General features: G+C 46.8%; 1 protein-coding gene across 1 annotated transcript in view; it reads left to right on the top strand.

The window, feature by feature from the left end:
• LOC138473640 (trypsin-3-like) overlaps window positions 1–15,552 on the top strand; it is a 309,853-nt gene that overhangs the window by 201,228 nt on the left and 93,073 nt on the right. The window contains exon 3 of the mRNA XM_069612171.1: window positions 13,949–14,090. Within this exon, the coding sequence (XP_069468272.1) occupies window positions 13,949–14,090 (142 nt within the window). The remainder of the gene's footprint in view (window positions 1–13,948; window positions 14,091–15,552) is intronic.

Raw genomic sequence — 15,552 nt, 5'->3', positions numbered from 1 at the left:
CTGTACCCATAAGGAAACTGGGAGGGGTCACTGTAAAGACTGGGGTGGGTATCTGTACTCCTGCTCTCTATATCGCAGAGTCGAAGCACAGAGCACCCCAGTCAAGATTCTCTAATAGGTAAAATGTGGGCGAGCAATCAATGCTTAGCTCTCAGAAGGTGATACGGGCTGGTTCTTCAGTACAGTGTAGTCCCCAAGCCCCCACAAAGGAATGTCCACACACTATGTTAGTGATAACACAGACTTTATATAAATAAGGTTCAAGCTATATACACAATCACAATAACACACTTTGTACTCTGGTAATGCTATAATGGCAAATATATACAGGTCTACATGGTACCACTCTTAACTATCGATTCCTTTGAAATGCATCAACTGGTAACAGTTCAAATGACATACGAATCAGATCATAAGATGAATCAACGATAGACCACAGAAAGAAAGCAAGTTAAATTGAGCAATGACAGAACAGTCTATCCCACTACCATGAGACCGTTCTGTGTGAAGATCCCCCACCTGGGCAACCTGTAAATAAAGCGTATTGACAAGCTCAGTCCAGATATGCTTAATATGGTCTTGATTCCTTCTAAAGGTTCTATGACTCCAATGTACCTGGTTTCGTAGAGTTCTTCGACGAGTCGTCGACGGGCCCATCTTGAGTGAACTCCCTTTAAGGCAGGAGCTACGGGTCGTCGAGATTCCAAATGAAGAAAAGGTGAACGCTGTTGTCGGGGAAGCAGCTTCGATCCTCGCGTTGTTCATTGACAAAACCTTGTGAATGTCCTCTGAAGATGATGCGTGCGGTATACCTCGACGACGATAGTTCATTGCCGCAAAGAGTTAATGAAGAACTTCGGCCCAGCAAGGGCATTGGGTCGTCAGCATCTGAAGATGAGGCGTGCGGTATACCTCGGTGATGAAAGGATGTGAAACTCGATGAGTCTCCGAAAATGGGCACCAACAAAAGAAAGGAGGGATCTGTGAAAGAGGAACGGATGAACAAGAAAGAGAAGCTGGCTGAATTAGTTAGAGTGAAGAGAGGAGGCAATTACTTCTCAGAGGCATCAGAGACAGCTCTGGATGAAGTGCCAGCAGAGCACCGAATGTTCAGCAGGACACAAATATTCTTTGCATCAGTAATGCTATCTGTACAGATGTATACAAGTGCAAAATGGCTGCAGATTACCTGCTGGGAGCTGATGGTAATGATAAACTGTACAGTGAATGGGTTCAAAGCAATAAAGAAAGAGCTCCGAGCAGTAAGGTTGGTGGAGCTCCAGACCATTTAGGTTCTGGATTTACTAACAGCAATGGAAGGAGGAGATTTTTGCGCAAAAATTAGGAGCTCCTGTTGCACATTCATACCTGCCAATGACAAAGATAAAGGAACACTAACAGAGGAGGTAACACAGCTCTCCCATATGCATGCCAAAAGGAAAGAGGAAGCAAAAGGGACTGGAAAGGATCAGAGTTGGATAGTATACATACGGTCATGGATGCCGTCATGGCTGTCAGACGGATTGAAGTTGATACTGGCAGTGTTGACATTGGGAGGAGTGACAATGTGCAGGGTGAAGATTTGCCACACCCAGTGCTGCAAGGGATCAGAAAAAATTATTGGAATTAAGGCATTGATGGATGTGAATATAGGTGGTGCAAGTGACTTGATTGCGGAAGAAAGTGAGACGACAGTCTAGGAGAATGTATAGTGAACTGTCAGTCACTCTCAAATGAAGCAATGAAGCTAGACAAGAAGTACTATGAAGGAAAATGGGTGTGGTACAACCCGGAAGGAGTGTGCAGCTATGCGGAATGGACTTTCGATGATCATGTGAATTACAATGGATACCTCGGAAGAATTACGAAGATATGGCAGCTAAAAAAGGATTGACTTATAGAGATGTGGTCGACAGGTCAACCAGAGGGGTACTGAAGAGGGAGTCCTCAGACCACCCCTCTGTGCCCCCAAGTTATGGCCAGGATGAAAAGGTAGAAACGCTTGCAACCATTCATCTTATGTTGCCCGAATCCCGAGTGCACCAATAATCGACAAGTACACTGAAAGGTACCTTCTCAGCCAACCATACAGACTGAACCCAGTACATATCTTCACAGGTATCGGAGAAGAAACAGATATCATGGATGGAAATACCCTAATGGACAGCCTCGACTAAGCACCAAGAAGACATGTTACTGTCATGGTCATGAAGTCAGGGGCACAGGCATGCGCGGGTCGCATGCACGGGAGACCTGGGTGGACACCGTCCTGGCGCCTTTGGCACCAGGCTCATGAACAAAAGTAAAAAGAACATCCATTTAACACCAAAAAGCTTTTATTATGGACATAGCACTTCAGATGCATTAACCTTGAACATTCCATCCATTAAGCAGGGTGCATTAACCTTGAACATTCCATCCATTAAGCAGCCCCAAGTGTATTCTTGGGTGTGGCGGCTAATGGATTGCCTTCGCACGTGCTCACTCTCTAGGAGTGGCAGGGTGTGGCTGGCAAGCCGTCCCTAATGGGTGTGCTCATGATCTCAGCTATATAAACTGCCCCGATCCTCAAGACAGACGCTTTGCGTTATTCTGTACTTGCAAGCAGCGTAACGCTCACCGTCGCCTGAGGTCAGACTCACCTTTGAAGATCCTGCTTCCTGGACATACTGCTTCCTGCCAACATACTTACCAACTGGAGGGAGCTGTTCTTACCTGTACATCTCTTCGGCGAACCAAGTATTCATCTTTACACTTTCCTGAACGCCGAAATCTTCATCTTGGCACGCAGCATGACACGCTCCATCGGCGACAGCTGCGCCTGCAAGGAAAAACAGAAGACAAGGTTAGACATCGAAAAAACTGCCAGTTTAAGGATGCGCTTTACCATAATTCATGCTTTTCCTTAAACCATCACTTACCTGCTGTCGAACATTGCAGTAGCATCCATCTTCCATCCGGCCGTGTCTCGCGTCTCACAGCTGCATTGAGGCCGCATTTCCATCTAAGGGAAGAAAAGAGAAGAGAGACATTATGCGGGCATAAATAGGAGCAACATATAAAGACATTAAACAGAATGAACAAAATCACAAGAGCTCAAGAAAGACTTACCAATCATAAGGAGAAGCATAGCCGCAGCTGAACTGGACTAATCCTTATCAGGGATCAGTGAAGGAACTAGATCCCATTTGACATGCCCTTGCCAGAAGTAGCAGGAGGGAGAACTTATCTTCCATAATTCACAGGTGAGCTTTATGGGCCGGCATATGCTCACAGAAACCGTACTTTGGATTGAAGGGTTTGAGAGGTACAACAATCACATATTGGTGCACTCACACACTCTTATCTCCATGCAGGAACAGTATCACCATGTATAACTGCAAACAACTTTTCTACTGAGGGAGAAGCCTTAAGGGTTTGATTCAAGTTTAGGGAGGGCAGCAACTGTGGCCCAACGCCTCCGCTGAGACCAGGTGTGCGTAACAGTTACTGACATCATTTGTGACACTATGACATAGAAGCGTTAGACACAAAGCACGCATGCGGTCTGCACATAAACATACACTCAAATACATGAAGAACATGAGAGCACAGTTCTATAGCTAGAGGACAGATACATATACATACTGTCAATGCTTTTATTATTTTGTCATTAGCCAAATGAAGTAACGGAGAACTGCAAGGCACAAAAGATCCTGAGCGAGCTTGCTGATGCTTAACGCCAATAGTCACGTGGCCATACAGGAGCGTATATGTATATGGAACCTGATTGAACCACGTATAACTAACCTATAGGGAACATAGCATACTATGGATAATGTTGTAACCACCTTATAAGGTTTAGGAAAATTACAGCAGGCAACAAGCCACTGAGCAGGATACTGCACAGAGAGCAAGACATGTGAGACAGGCCCACAGCCAAGGTCAGAGATATGAAAACACATTCCAATCCCCAGACGACAAATGGACCAACTGCAGAGAAACTGAATAAATCCTCATAATTAGGAGCTGCAGAGCTCTATTTTGTGGTCTCCAAACACGTAGTACAGCTGAATGAAACAATGGACAGTCTTCTGTGGCGGAAATGGTTCACATAACCTTGAAAAGGTACACAGCGGGCTGAGAACTTGTTTGAGTTCCAGACGTGGGGGGATCAGCTCAACCAATCACAGTTTAGTATTACAAGGGTGCATAGTGACAGACAAGAACCAATGGTAAGCTCACTACTCTGCAACAATGTAATAGATGGTGAATTGGTGATAGGACAGGCCAGCCAACAGACATGCAAGGGCCAGGAGAATAACTTCTAGAGGTAGCCATGTAGGTAATAGAGGCCTCAATATCCATTCCCTCACAATGATCGTTTTTTTGGAGAAGGGCCCAAGTGATGACGGGGTAATGAGGCAATTTTGGAGTGAAACTGGCCTGCGAGCCAGGAGGCATTGTGAGGTACCGGAATCTTTCTGTGTTCTTTTATCGATCCCTGTTGGTTTTATTTGCAATAAACAACAGTTTGTACTTGCCGTCTGACTGAGTCCTCTGTTTATTCTGGGGCGCGGTGGAGTTAGGCCCCCCGAGTCCGCGGACCCCCAGCATCACTCTGGCATACCTTGGAGTCCTCCCTAACAACTGCAACAAGCCTCCCACAATGGCAGTACTGAGCTACAGAAGATCACGTTACACTACATGCCAATAATATATCTTCCCTCTCTAGACAGCTAACCTGATCACATGTTATTGCTTTATCTTGCTCGACCATGTCTACAACTAGGGGAGCCAAGGGAAGATACTAGTGACATAGTTGCCTATTCTGTGGATCATGCCTAGAGTCTCCGGAAGGATCCAGAACATTTAGAAAACATGTGTTTTTTTGCAATGCTTTTAAACATGTCCTTGTTAGCCGTGGAAATCTACATACCATACCATGACTCTACTGGCCGGATTTAAGGAGTTTCAACCAAAAATCAAGACAAAATGGAGAAAGAAGCTATAAGTATTGGAATTCTATCCATAAAGACCCCACCTCGAGTCCATCAAACACTCAGAATGTTGTCTTTATATGTGGTTAATGTTAAATGTTTGCCTAATATATGAAAAGTAGAACATATGGGTGTGCCAAATATGACAACTGTGCTGTAAGAAATGTATAAACAAATTGAAGTATATAAGATATATCTAGATTGTTGCACTCTCAGGGCCTAATTCATTGAAAATTATGTGCGGGAAATAGGGACATTGCACACCAAACAGGACGCGAAACTCCGTCGATTCATGGAATCGTGTGTGCAGTGCTTTTTCGTAATTTGCGTGGACTAAGCGCATGCTCGGCACGGCTCTTTGAGTGGCAGAGTGCCTTGTGCGAGACTCCACGCAAGGGGTGGGCATGGCCTGCACATGGGAACGGAGTAGGGGGGTGGAACATTGATAACGAGGAAGAACAAGGCAAAAAGTGGGCGTTACGAACGACGGGCCGCAGGCAGTCCATAGAACTCCTACATATGCGCACAGCAAAGCGTATTCATGGACTGCGCAACCTATCGCCTGTGAAATGCCCCTTCAAAGGTCTCGATCTTTCCGCCACCTGAAGGCAGGCATACAGACACTTGCGCAGAGAATTTGCAGTGTGGAGGTCAGTTTGCATGTCGGATTTAGGGGTGCATACACGCAGATGGAGGTTTTTTTCTTTTTAAACTTTGTTTATTAAGGTAACGGTTCACAGCAAGACAATTCTCATAAGCAGGGTGACATATGTGAGCATAATTTCGACAATGACATATATCTATGGCAATGAGGCAGGCATCGTCACCTAAGGTGACGGAGTAGGTGTTACATCCGCATCAGACATCAGATCACACAGGTACTGACGTAACAGCGACCATATATCTTTGGGAGGACAGGGCGTCGGGACTAATAAGACAAAAAGTTCCTAATCGTCATTCGCCATACATAATTCTTTCAGGAAGTTGGATCGGGTAGGCCCTGCGACGGATTTTCAACATTTAAGGATGCAGCGTTTGGCAATAACACATGAGATATTAAAGAACCTTCTTGTAGTTTCCTTCACCTTTCCAATGTCACCAAACAGGTATTTAGCCACTTCTCGCCAAATGTCCACAACAACAGGGCACGACCAGTACATATGGTATGCTCCAGCATCGGGGGCGCCACATTTCGAACATGTCCCTGTGCAACCCTCCACAAACTTAGCCAGCCTAGCCGGGGAGTAATGTAACTGATTCAATTTTTAAATTGAATCAGTCGGAGTCCTGAGTTCATAGAGACCGATTTGTTGAGTTGACAATATCGGGCCCATTTCACGTCATCTATCTGGGTACCCACATCCCGTTGCCAGGTTTCTCTAATAGTGTTTTGTGACAGGGAATTTGTTTGCACCAAGGTGTATAGCGACGAGACTCCCTTATTATGACCATCCGTCGTCACCACAGTTCTAATGCATTCGTGTGTCTGGAGTTCTGCCGGGAAGGAAGGCCATTTAGCAGCAAAAGCTGTTCTCATATGATAGTATTGAAGGCGCTTAAGCTGGCCACCCCCCACTGCACCCAGGAAATCTGTGAGTTCACAAAACATGCCATCGGGGAACATGTCTCGCATCCTGAAAAGTTATTTGGGTCCCAGGTACGCTGAAGGGCCTTGTCAAAGGTCGGGGAAATACTAGAGAAGTTCCACAGGGGTATATCTGGCTCATAGGGGATCTCCAGGCCAATTCTCCTGTAGATCCTGGACTAAGCTCATGTTGTGGTGTATACCGGGTCGAATGGGCAGATGTTGCCATAAGTGGGGTTCAGGAGGACTGATCGTATATCGTTAGGGCGGACTGCATGCTTTTCAAGAAGAATGTGTGGGGCTGTGTCTTTGGGGTCAAACCAATGTTTCACAAATTGTGCCTCTGCTGCTATACAGTATAATTCAAAATCAGATGCCGCAATCCCGCCCTGTGAGTATGGCTCCACCATCTTGTCCCAGCCCAGTCTAGCAGTTTTCCCGTTCCAAATAAAGGAAGACGCCAATGATTTATGTTTCGCAAAAAAGGGTTTACCAGGCCAAATCGGGATGTTGTTGCAGTAATATAAGAGTTTGGGTAGAACTACCATTTTAAGTAGGGCCACTCGGCCATATAAGGACAGAGGGAGATTAGCCCATAGTTGGAGCTTGGTCGTAAGGGTGAGAAGTAAGTCGCCATGATTGTGCGAGTACAGCAGCTGTCCATCTCTGGCCACCATGATTCCCAGGTATCTTACCTGCGTGGGGGCAGGCTTAAACCCCGTAATATGAGATAGGTCACCTGTACTAGGGGTCAAAGGAAATATTTCAGATTTTGGGACATTGATTTTATATACTGAATATTCCGAGAACTCGTGGATATCAGCCATAATGTGTTGCACATTCTCATGTGGGTCCCGGACATATAACAACCTATCATCCGCGTACAGTGATATAATTTGGGGAGGGCCAGTCATCTTGAGACCTCTGTGCGAGTGGTGCTGACAGATGTATTCCGCCATCGGTTCAATAGTGAGTGGAAAGAGAATGGGCGAGAAAGGACAGCCCTGTCTGGTTCCTCTGTGTAATTGGAAAGAAGGCGACAGGGTGTTATTAGTTAGGACCTTGGCAGATGGTTGGGTATATAGCAGCCGGACGCATTTAATAAAATATGGCCCAAGTCCAAACCTCTCGAGTACCAGGAAAAGGTATGTCCAGGAGACGGAATCTAAGGCCTTTTCGGCATCTAGGGCCACTACAGCCGCTTTTGCCTCCGGATCTATTTGCGCCAGGACATTAAATAATTGTCTCAGGTTTAAAGCTGAAGATCACGTTGGTATAAAGCCAGCTTGGTCATGGTGGACCAGGATTGGCATGTATGGCAGGAGTCTGGTGGTCAGCACTGATATTTTCGCATCAGTGTTGATTAGGGAAAGGGGCCTGTAAGAGGCCATATCCTGTGCTGGTCTGCGTGGCTTCAGGAGGACCGTAATGACTGCTTCACGCATCGAGTCTGGAAGGATACCACGATTCATAGCCTCTTCCCACACTTTCAATAATAGTGGGGCCAGCTCACCATGGAATTCTTTATACTGTTCGGCGGTCAGGCCGTCTGAGCCTGACCGCCGTGTCGTTTGGGTAAGTGTTGGGGGATCGAGGGAGTCTAGGTACCTGAACGTGTCTTCCCTGGTTTTAACATCATGATCAGAGTACAGAGCAGAGTAGAAATCAGCAAAAGTAGAGTTAATGTCCTTTTCTTTATTGACCGTGACCCCAGCCGGGTTTTGGATACTAGCGATTGGGTTAAGGTGCCTGTCTGTTCTAAGCATGTTAGCCAGAAACCTCCCCGCTCTATTGCTCTCCCCGTACCTACGAGCCTTAGCCGGGGCAGCCATGTATAAGACTTCCCTGTTGGCTAGCTCATTGAATTCCTTAAGGGAAGCGTGAATCTTAGATAGGGTTTCCTTGTTCAATGTGGCGCTATATTCCGCCTGTAATGCGTCTATTGTGGCTTCGGCCACACCCAGTTTCCTTCTCACTGCTTTCAGCATACCCGTAAACTTACCCAGTATAGTACCCCAAATCCAAACTTTGAATGTCTCCCATAGGGTAGCATAGGTGCTCACCGAAACCCTCGTTCAACTCCAGGAATTCCTCAATTTCAATATGTAGTGTCTCTCAGATATTGGGGTCTCTAAGGATCGCAGAGGGCATTCTCCACCTTTTAACCGGAGGTGAGGAGTCATCTAGGCTGATGTCTAGTGTTATCGACGAGTGGTCTGAGAGCATGCGGGGGTGTATTGCACAGTCAGTGATCGCCCCAGAGAGGGATGCACTAATGAACCAATAATCTATACGGGAGAGGGAGTCGTGAACAGAAGAGTAGAAAGTGAATTTCCTTTCATATGGATGTAATGTGCGCCATGCGTCAATTATATCGGTCTGTTCCATCATCTGTCTAACAGTAAGTGCCACTTTGGACGGGGCCCTGGGGGAGGTAGATGAGTGATCCAGGGAGTGATCAAGTATCATATTAAAATCCCCACCCCATATTATTTGCGCCTCTCCCGATGTGGACAGCATATCAACGATTGTGCATTAAAATAGCGGATCATCTATATTAGGACCGAATGTGTTAATCAGTAATATTTGCTGTCCCACCACCTCCCCCATACCAACACGTATCTACCCAGAGGGTCTATCTTACTAGAAAGATACCTGAAGCATAGCTTGGAATGCATAAGTGTCAGGACTCCCCTGGACTGTGCGGAATACTCTGTGAAGTACCTATAAGGACCCTATCGTGGGAAGAATTTGGTATTGATACTCCCCAGTGCATGTGTTTCCTGTATCAGAAGGATGTGGGGGTTGTGGCGTGTAATGTTTGTGGCAATTTTCCTTGCCTTGACTGGATTATTGAGACCCCGAATGTTCCAGGAGAGTAGTCTAATGCTTAAGCCACTTTTAGTCTGCACCATAGTTGCCTATCGGAAGGAGCATTTGCCAAGTACGGCGCCATTGTCTTAAATGATGTAAGAGTCCTGCTGGAAAATAGTCCCCTGATTTTAACTTTGTAACATCCCCAACCATGCCTGGGATAACACCAGGACAAACTTTAACCTGTGTCCCACGCCAACCCCACCCGCATCATCAACCTCAACCCGATGATGTATCCCATCAACCGTAACTTGGGAAGTCTCCTGGGGGTGTGAGCGGTACTCACGTGACCGACCACCATGGGGGGCTCACGGCCCTACGAAAACATATGGTGGACAGGACCACCTTGCCGTCAACGGGTTATTGAACTTGTGGCAAGGCAGTGCGGAGTAAGTCTTATCAGCCAGCATGGTCCTCCGGTTCCACCACCGGCCGGGGCGGCAAGTTGCGCTTAGTCTCCCCGTTCCCCGGGGGAAGTGGGATGGAGGCCTCGACATACATCATGGCCTCCATAGGATTCTCAAAAAAGTGTGCTCGGCCTCCGTGTTGGATGCGCATTTTAGCCGGGAAGACAAGTGCACATGGGATCTGCCGTAGCCTCAGCTGTCTTTTGACCGGTACGTAGGACCTCTTGAGCGTTTGCACATTAGTTCAAAAATCCGGATATATGTGTATCCTGTTGTCTTCATAATGTAGAGAGCCTTTTTCCCTGGAGAGGCTCAGGATAGCGTCTCTGTCTCTATAATTCCGGAGTCGGGCAATGATCGTGCCGAGCGGTGCTCCAGGCTTAGGAGGGCGAGCCAGGGTGCGATGGTCCTGCTCCACGAGGAAGTGATCGGAGAAAGCATCGGGCCCAAGAGGGATTTCAGGAGGTTTTCCACCTGGCGTTCCATGGAACCTTTTCCAAAGGATTCAGCTACCCCGACCAGACGGATGTTGTTTCTCCTGGAACGAGATTCCAAGTCCTCGCACTTACTCAGGGTTTTCTGCAGGTCACCCTTTAACTGGGCGATATCGCGGCTGTGTTGTGCTATCGAGTCCTCGTTGACTCCAATTCTATTCTCTGCCTCCGTAGTGCATGGACTTTACTTAACAACCCTTGCCTTCAGAGAGCTGATCGTGGCCCCTATATCGTCCCGTTTGCTGTTAACCGCCAGGGATCCACTCTGGACCATCGATAATAGTTTGTCCACTCTCTTGTTCTTTGGAGATTTCGGTTGGCCGCCCGGGGGCTCAGTGGGTGCTTCGGCAGACCCATGCGGCTGGAAGCTGGAAAAGGAGTCCATCGGACCAGTTTTCTTGGGGCCCATACTTTTCTTTTCGCTGCGGCCCATAAATTAAATCTGTTGGGTTGTGTCCGCGCACGTTCTGGTGCCCAGTGGTAGTCGGTGGTCAGCGATCGCCGACACTTAGGCGTGTGGCTCAATCATCAGCGTAGTTTGTGGGCATTCGGGGAGGCGAGGGCAACACCTCTTGCGTGGCAGGTATGTGTGGAGGAAATGTGCCAGAGCGGCCTGGGAGGAGCCACGGCAAGGGCACCCACCTTATGATGTTATCAGCAGGCCCCAACGAGCGAACGCAGCTGGCACGCCGCCGTTGGCAAGGTCCGACTCAGTTATCAGTTTAAGGATCAGCTCGCGGGGCAGCAACGGCTGAAAAAGAGTAATGTACCATCTGGACCGGGCTTGCGGTGTACACCCGGGAGGAGAACCGGGGGGCCAGCAGGATATATTCACCGGCAACTCCGAAGTGTATCAGGAAGGCACCCGGCAGCAAAAAGGCACGCAGCGCGGCTCCTCCCCTCTCTGGCCTGTAGGCGAGCTGACGCCTCTGGCTGTCGCTTGATTTCTCCGGAACTGTGGTCCGGGTATGTCGCCGCCGGGCTCACGGTGTAGGTTTCCAGTCCGATATCTCAGGATTGAGCCAGACTTTCTGCAGGGAAATCGGTGGAATGATGCCGCAGGTCTTCCGCTGCCGATAACAGATGTTTATTGGCGTGTAGGTGGCCACGAAATTGATTAATTTTATGATAGGATATGTTACGGGCCGGAGCTCTGCCTTCAGGCGGCCATCGACGTCGTGCGCAATAGCGCCCCCCACGCAGATGGAGTTTCAATCGGACTTTGGGGTTGCGCGTATGCAGTGTAGCTGGGTGCAGGGATGGTTTACATAGGTTTGCATGCAGTTTGACTGGAATATGACATGAGTTTTGGGAAACTGTAAGCATTTTCTCGGGTGCAGTTTACAGCTACGGGGGATCCCGCACAGTGCCGCTGTGGTGCTGGCCTGGTTGTGGGGGTCCCCAGGCACTTTTCATGATGTTTGTGTGTGTTTCGCACACGGGGAGCCCACAAAGGTAGGTGTATGTGGATGTTTTTGCTTTGCGTGGGGCATGACAGGATCTTTCCAGCCGCGGCTTGCGTATAGGCCTACTTTGCAAGAAGAATTCCATAAATGCGCGGATTTTTCCTTATGCGCACAGGGTCAATCTCGGCGCACAGGCTTTGCGGGGTATATGCGCAGATTTCCATGAATCAGGCCCTAAGTCTGTAAATGAATCACATGTATATAGGTAGGAAGCCAAACAACAACTATGCGTTGGTATATGTGGATTTATCCAATTGGAAGCTCTTACTTTTACATAATATGCCACACCACCAGATGAGCTAATTACTGTGTGGATATTCAAGCACGATAAAGCTTCTATACTGGATACATTGTATTTACAATTTTGAACCCAGGCACACTTTTTCATACAAAAATGGTTTTCGATTACGTGCTGTTGGACACTATCATCGCATGGTCCACAATGTGACAAGTCCTCACACTAAGCACACACTACTCCCCTGCCAGGTAATGTTCTCAAGATTACTGTCCTCACATTTTGGAGAAGCTTCCCTGGTGCTAGAAAAGCCTGGGTGGGAAGACAGCAGATGGGTTCCTTGTGTGTTGTACACACAGCTATCAGTCATGATTAGTGCACTGAGCATGACACACAATGTGCAGCAGCACGCAATCTGCAGGGGCCTGCTCGCAAGGCTAGTTAAGAGCTAAACACGAGAGAAAGGAGCCATTGGGAGGAAAGTATATACGAATGAAGGATGGAAGGAACAGAGACTGGAGGAGAAATGGAGAAGTGAAGAGCAAAGTGGTGTGACCCTCTAAGGTGTATTCATCATGTTAGACAGTTGTTGATTGCCACTTCCGGTTCAAATGTGGCGGGATCTGTGCCCACTGTCCTACTTCTCCTCCTTCAGAGGGCTGTGTGCGACTGGTTTCCCCATCCATGTCCAGAGACTTTATCCCCCACAGAGGCGTAGAGCATCCTTCACACTGGATACAAGTGTCCCTCATTTGGAAGGCATTCGCATTGCTCTCGACTTGAGGCCCACGCTTTGTATTGGTGGAGGAAGATAGTGTCATTTGTAGGAAAGACATTAGGAGGGGAGTTAATTCGGCAAATTCTATGCTTCAAATAAAAACGATGCAGTAGGCAATTGATTTACTTTGTCTAGCTGGAGTCAGAGTCCTTTATGTGTCCAGGTGTATATACCTGTTTATATATTCTTATCATATGGACACCTGCCATCATTAATGAGGCAGGTGGAGGCAATATAGGGCTTGGGAAAAACTACTAAAATGCTGAAAAGGGAAGTGAAGTGGTGGGACTACAAAGAGAGGGGCAGGTGTAAGAACTCAGCAGGGCATCAACCCAGCAATCCAGCTCTATATGAAGAATACAGGTAACACCTGGCAACACGGAAAAAAGACGGGCACTACCCAACAACAACAAAAAGGCACTAAACTAGACAAAAAAAATCTCTATGTTTTATAACATCATTCCTCTTCTCTCCTGCTCTTTCCTGTGCAATGCTCCTCCTGTCTCTTGCCACCACCCTACCTGCCCCCACACCTGTGGCTCGTCGGTTCTTTTTTTCCCCATTCCTTCCTTGCTCTCTACTCTTCTCTTCTTCTATTTCCATCGTTTGTTCTTTCTTCTTTTTTCCTCCTTTTGCAAGTTTTCTTATGCTTTAGGCCAACGTTGTCTTCCTTTCCTGTAGCCAAACCAAACTCCCAAATGACCAGGACATCAGAATAAATTAAATATAGAGGAAAATGTCAGTGCCAAATTGTTTGAATTTTTGATCCGAGGTTCATAGATTATGATTTGCGTCTGATGATGGCCATCTCTGTCCGACAGGAAAATGTTCTGAATTTCCCTAAATCCGTGCTAGAGATTTGGGAACTCTGATGGGTTCTTCACCAACCCAAATCTCTCTCAGAAATGTCACTATCAACACGAAGAACACAATAAAAGCTTCACCCATCTATATAGGTTTGGTATTTGCTTTCAAAGCATGTGTTTGGTTGAGATTTGTTCCTGATTAAGGGATTATGATTCATGGAATTCAAAGGTGTGTGTGCGCGCTCAGGAGGTGTGCATTGCCTGCTTAGATACAATGTGCACCTTATACCGATGATCTCATTTTGTGATATCCAATTCTGACAGACTGGAGCAAATGTTGATTGTGGCCGGCGAGCATTCCCTTTCCACCTTCGAAGGCACAGAGCAGATCTTCCGTCCAGCTCTTATGGTGGCCCATCCAGATTACAACTCTGTCTCCAGGAATGCTGACATCATGCTAATAAAGGTAATTGCCACTGTATGGAGACATGTGCACATCCCTTCTCTGTCTTGGAATCATCATCCCTCCCAAATTAGGTGCAACCGACAATGTTCCACCTGCCTTGCTGTCAAAGAGATTGACTGATCAGTTCTGGGCCAATGATGCTAAAGTTCTGGTCCTGTGATCATGACATATTTCTCAGTTCTGATGCTGTTTTGGTAACTGATGGGTTGTGGTTGTGTCCATGTGATGGATAATTATTATTATTATTAGAACATTTATTGAGCACGGACCTAGCTTCAAGAAGGAACAGAGCGATTTACAATCATAAGGGGAAGAACATGCAGAGGGGAGCAGAGAAACAAGGGAACGCAGATCTAACAGCAGGGGCATTGGAACGTAGGAAATGTGTCAGCAAGGGATATACAAGCAACCACGGGAGGATAACATGGAGATCAGATTACCCAGTCTCAGGTAGGGTGGGGAATGGAGGGTGTGTGGACCTAGGTGTTAGGACAGGCTAGTGCTGGTCTTTTTATGATAAATGAATGCCTGTTGTAATCCAGTTTTAGCAAAGCATGTGTCATGGTACTGGCCCTTTGATTCTAAGGGTGGATAGGTTCTGATCTTATAATGATAAATGATGCGTCTGTTCTGGTCCTAATGGTAAACAATGGATTTGTTCTCGTCCAATGAGGATAAATAAATGGGTCGTTTCTGGTCATATGATGATAAAGTGTGAGTTGAGCACTGTGATTGAGGTAATACGGTGCAAGTTAGGTCTGACTCTTTCAATTCGAAGGATTGATCAGTTCTCAGATTGTGATGTTCACATTTTCGGCTGGTTCTGTTGTGATGATGGTAAAGGTAGGATCAGCACTGGATCTCTGATGGTAAATATGGACCACCTCTGCCCACGGGATGTCAAAGGCTGAATTGGTTTTGATTCAATGATGGGAAGGGCCAGGTCTAATTTCATTGTTTTGTACGAAAGGGTAGGCCAAAGCAATCCTTGTGTTCAGTGTGTATCCTCTGATGATAATCGATGGGGCAGGTGGTTCTAATTCTGTCATGTTGTTAAAGGATGTCTATGTCAACTCCTGCAATTTCAATTATAAGGTCCTGACCCTCTGATGGTAAAATAATGTGTTGATCATGGGCCTATGCTGTTCACACACCAGTCAGCTTTGGCCCTGAGATTTTAAAAGATAGGTCGGTTGTGGTCTTGTGATAGTACAAAAAAGGAGTAATTTATGATGCTGAAAGTGTAAATGAAGGGTCATTGCTGATTATTTGGTAAAAGATGCAGAGGATTTGAAGGTGAGATCATAAAGAATGGTTCTGCGGTGGCAGAGAATGGGCTTCTTCTTGTCTTGTGATTCAGAGGAATGTGTCAGGCCTACTCCCTTCTCTTCAAAGCCCTGATATCAAGGATCCGCTCTACAAAAGATGTTTTGGTGAGAGTCAAGGTCCCTCGTGAAAAGGA

This window comes from Ambystoma mexicanum, chromosome 8, assembly GCF_040938575.1.
Source record: "Ambystoma mexicanum isolate Mex_15411 chromosome 8, UKY_AmexF1_1, whole genome shotgun sequence".
NCBI lineage: Eukaryota > Metazoa > Chordata > Amphibia > Caudata > Ambystomatidae > Ambystoma > Ambystoma mexicanum.
The sequence above is the reverse complement of the archived record's forward strand: the minus strand, read 5'-3'. Positions and strand labels throughout refer to the sequence as shown.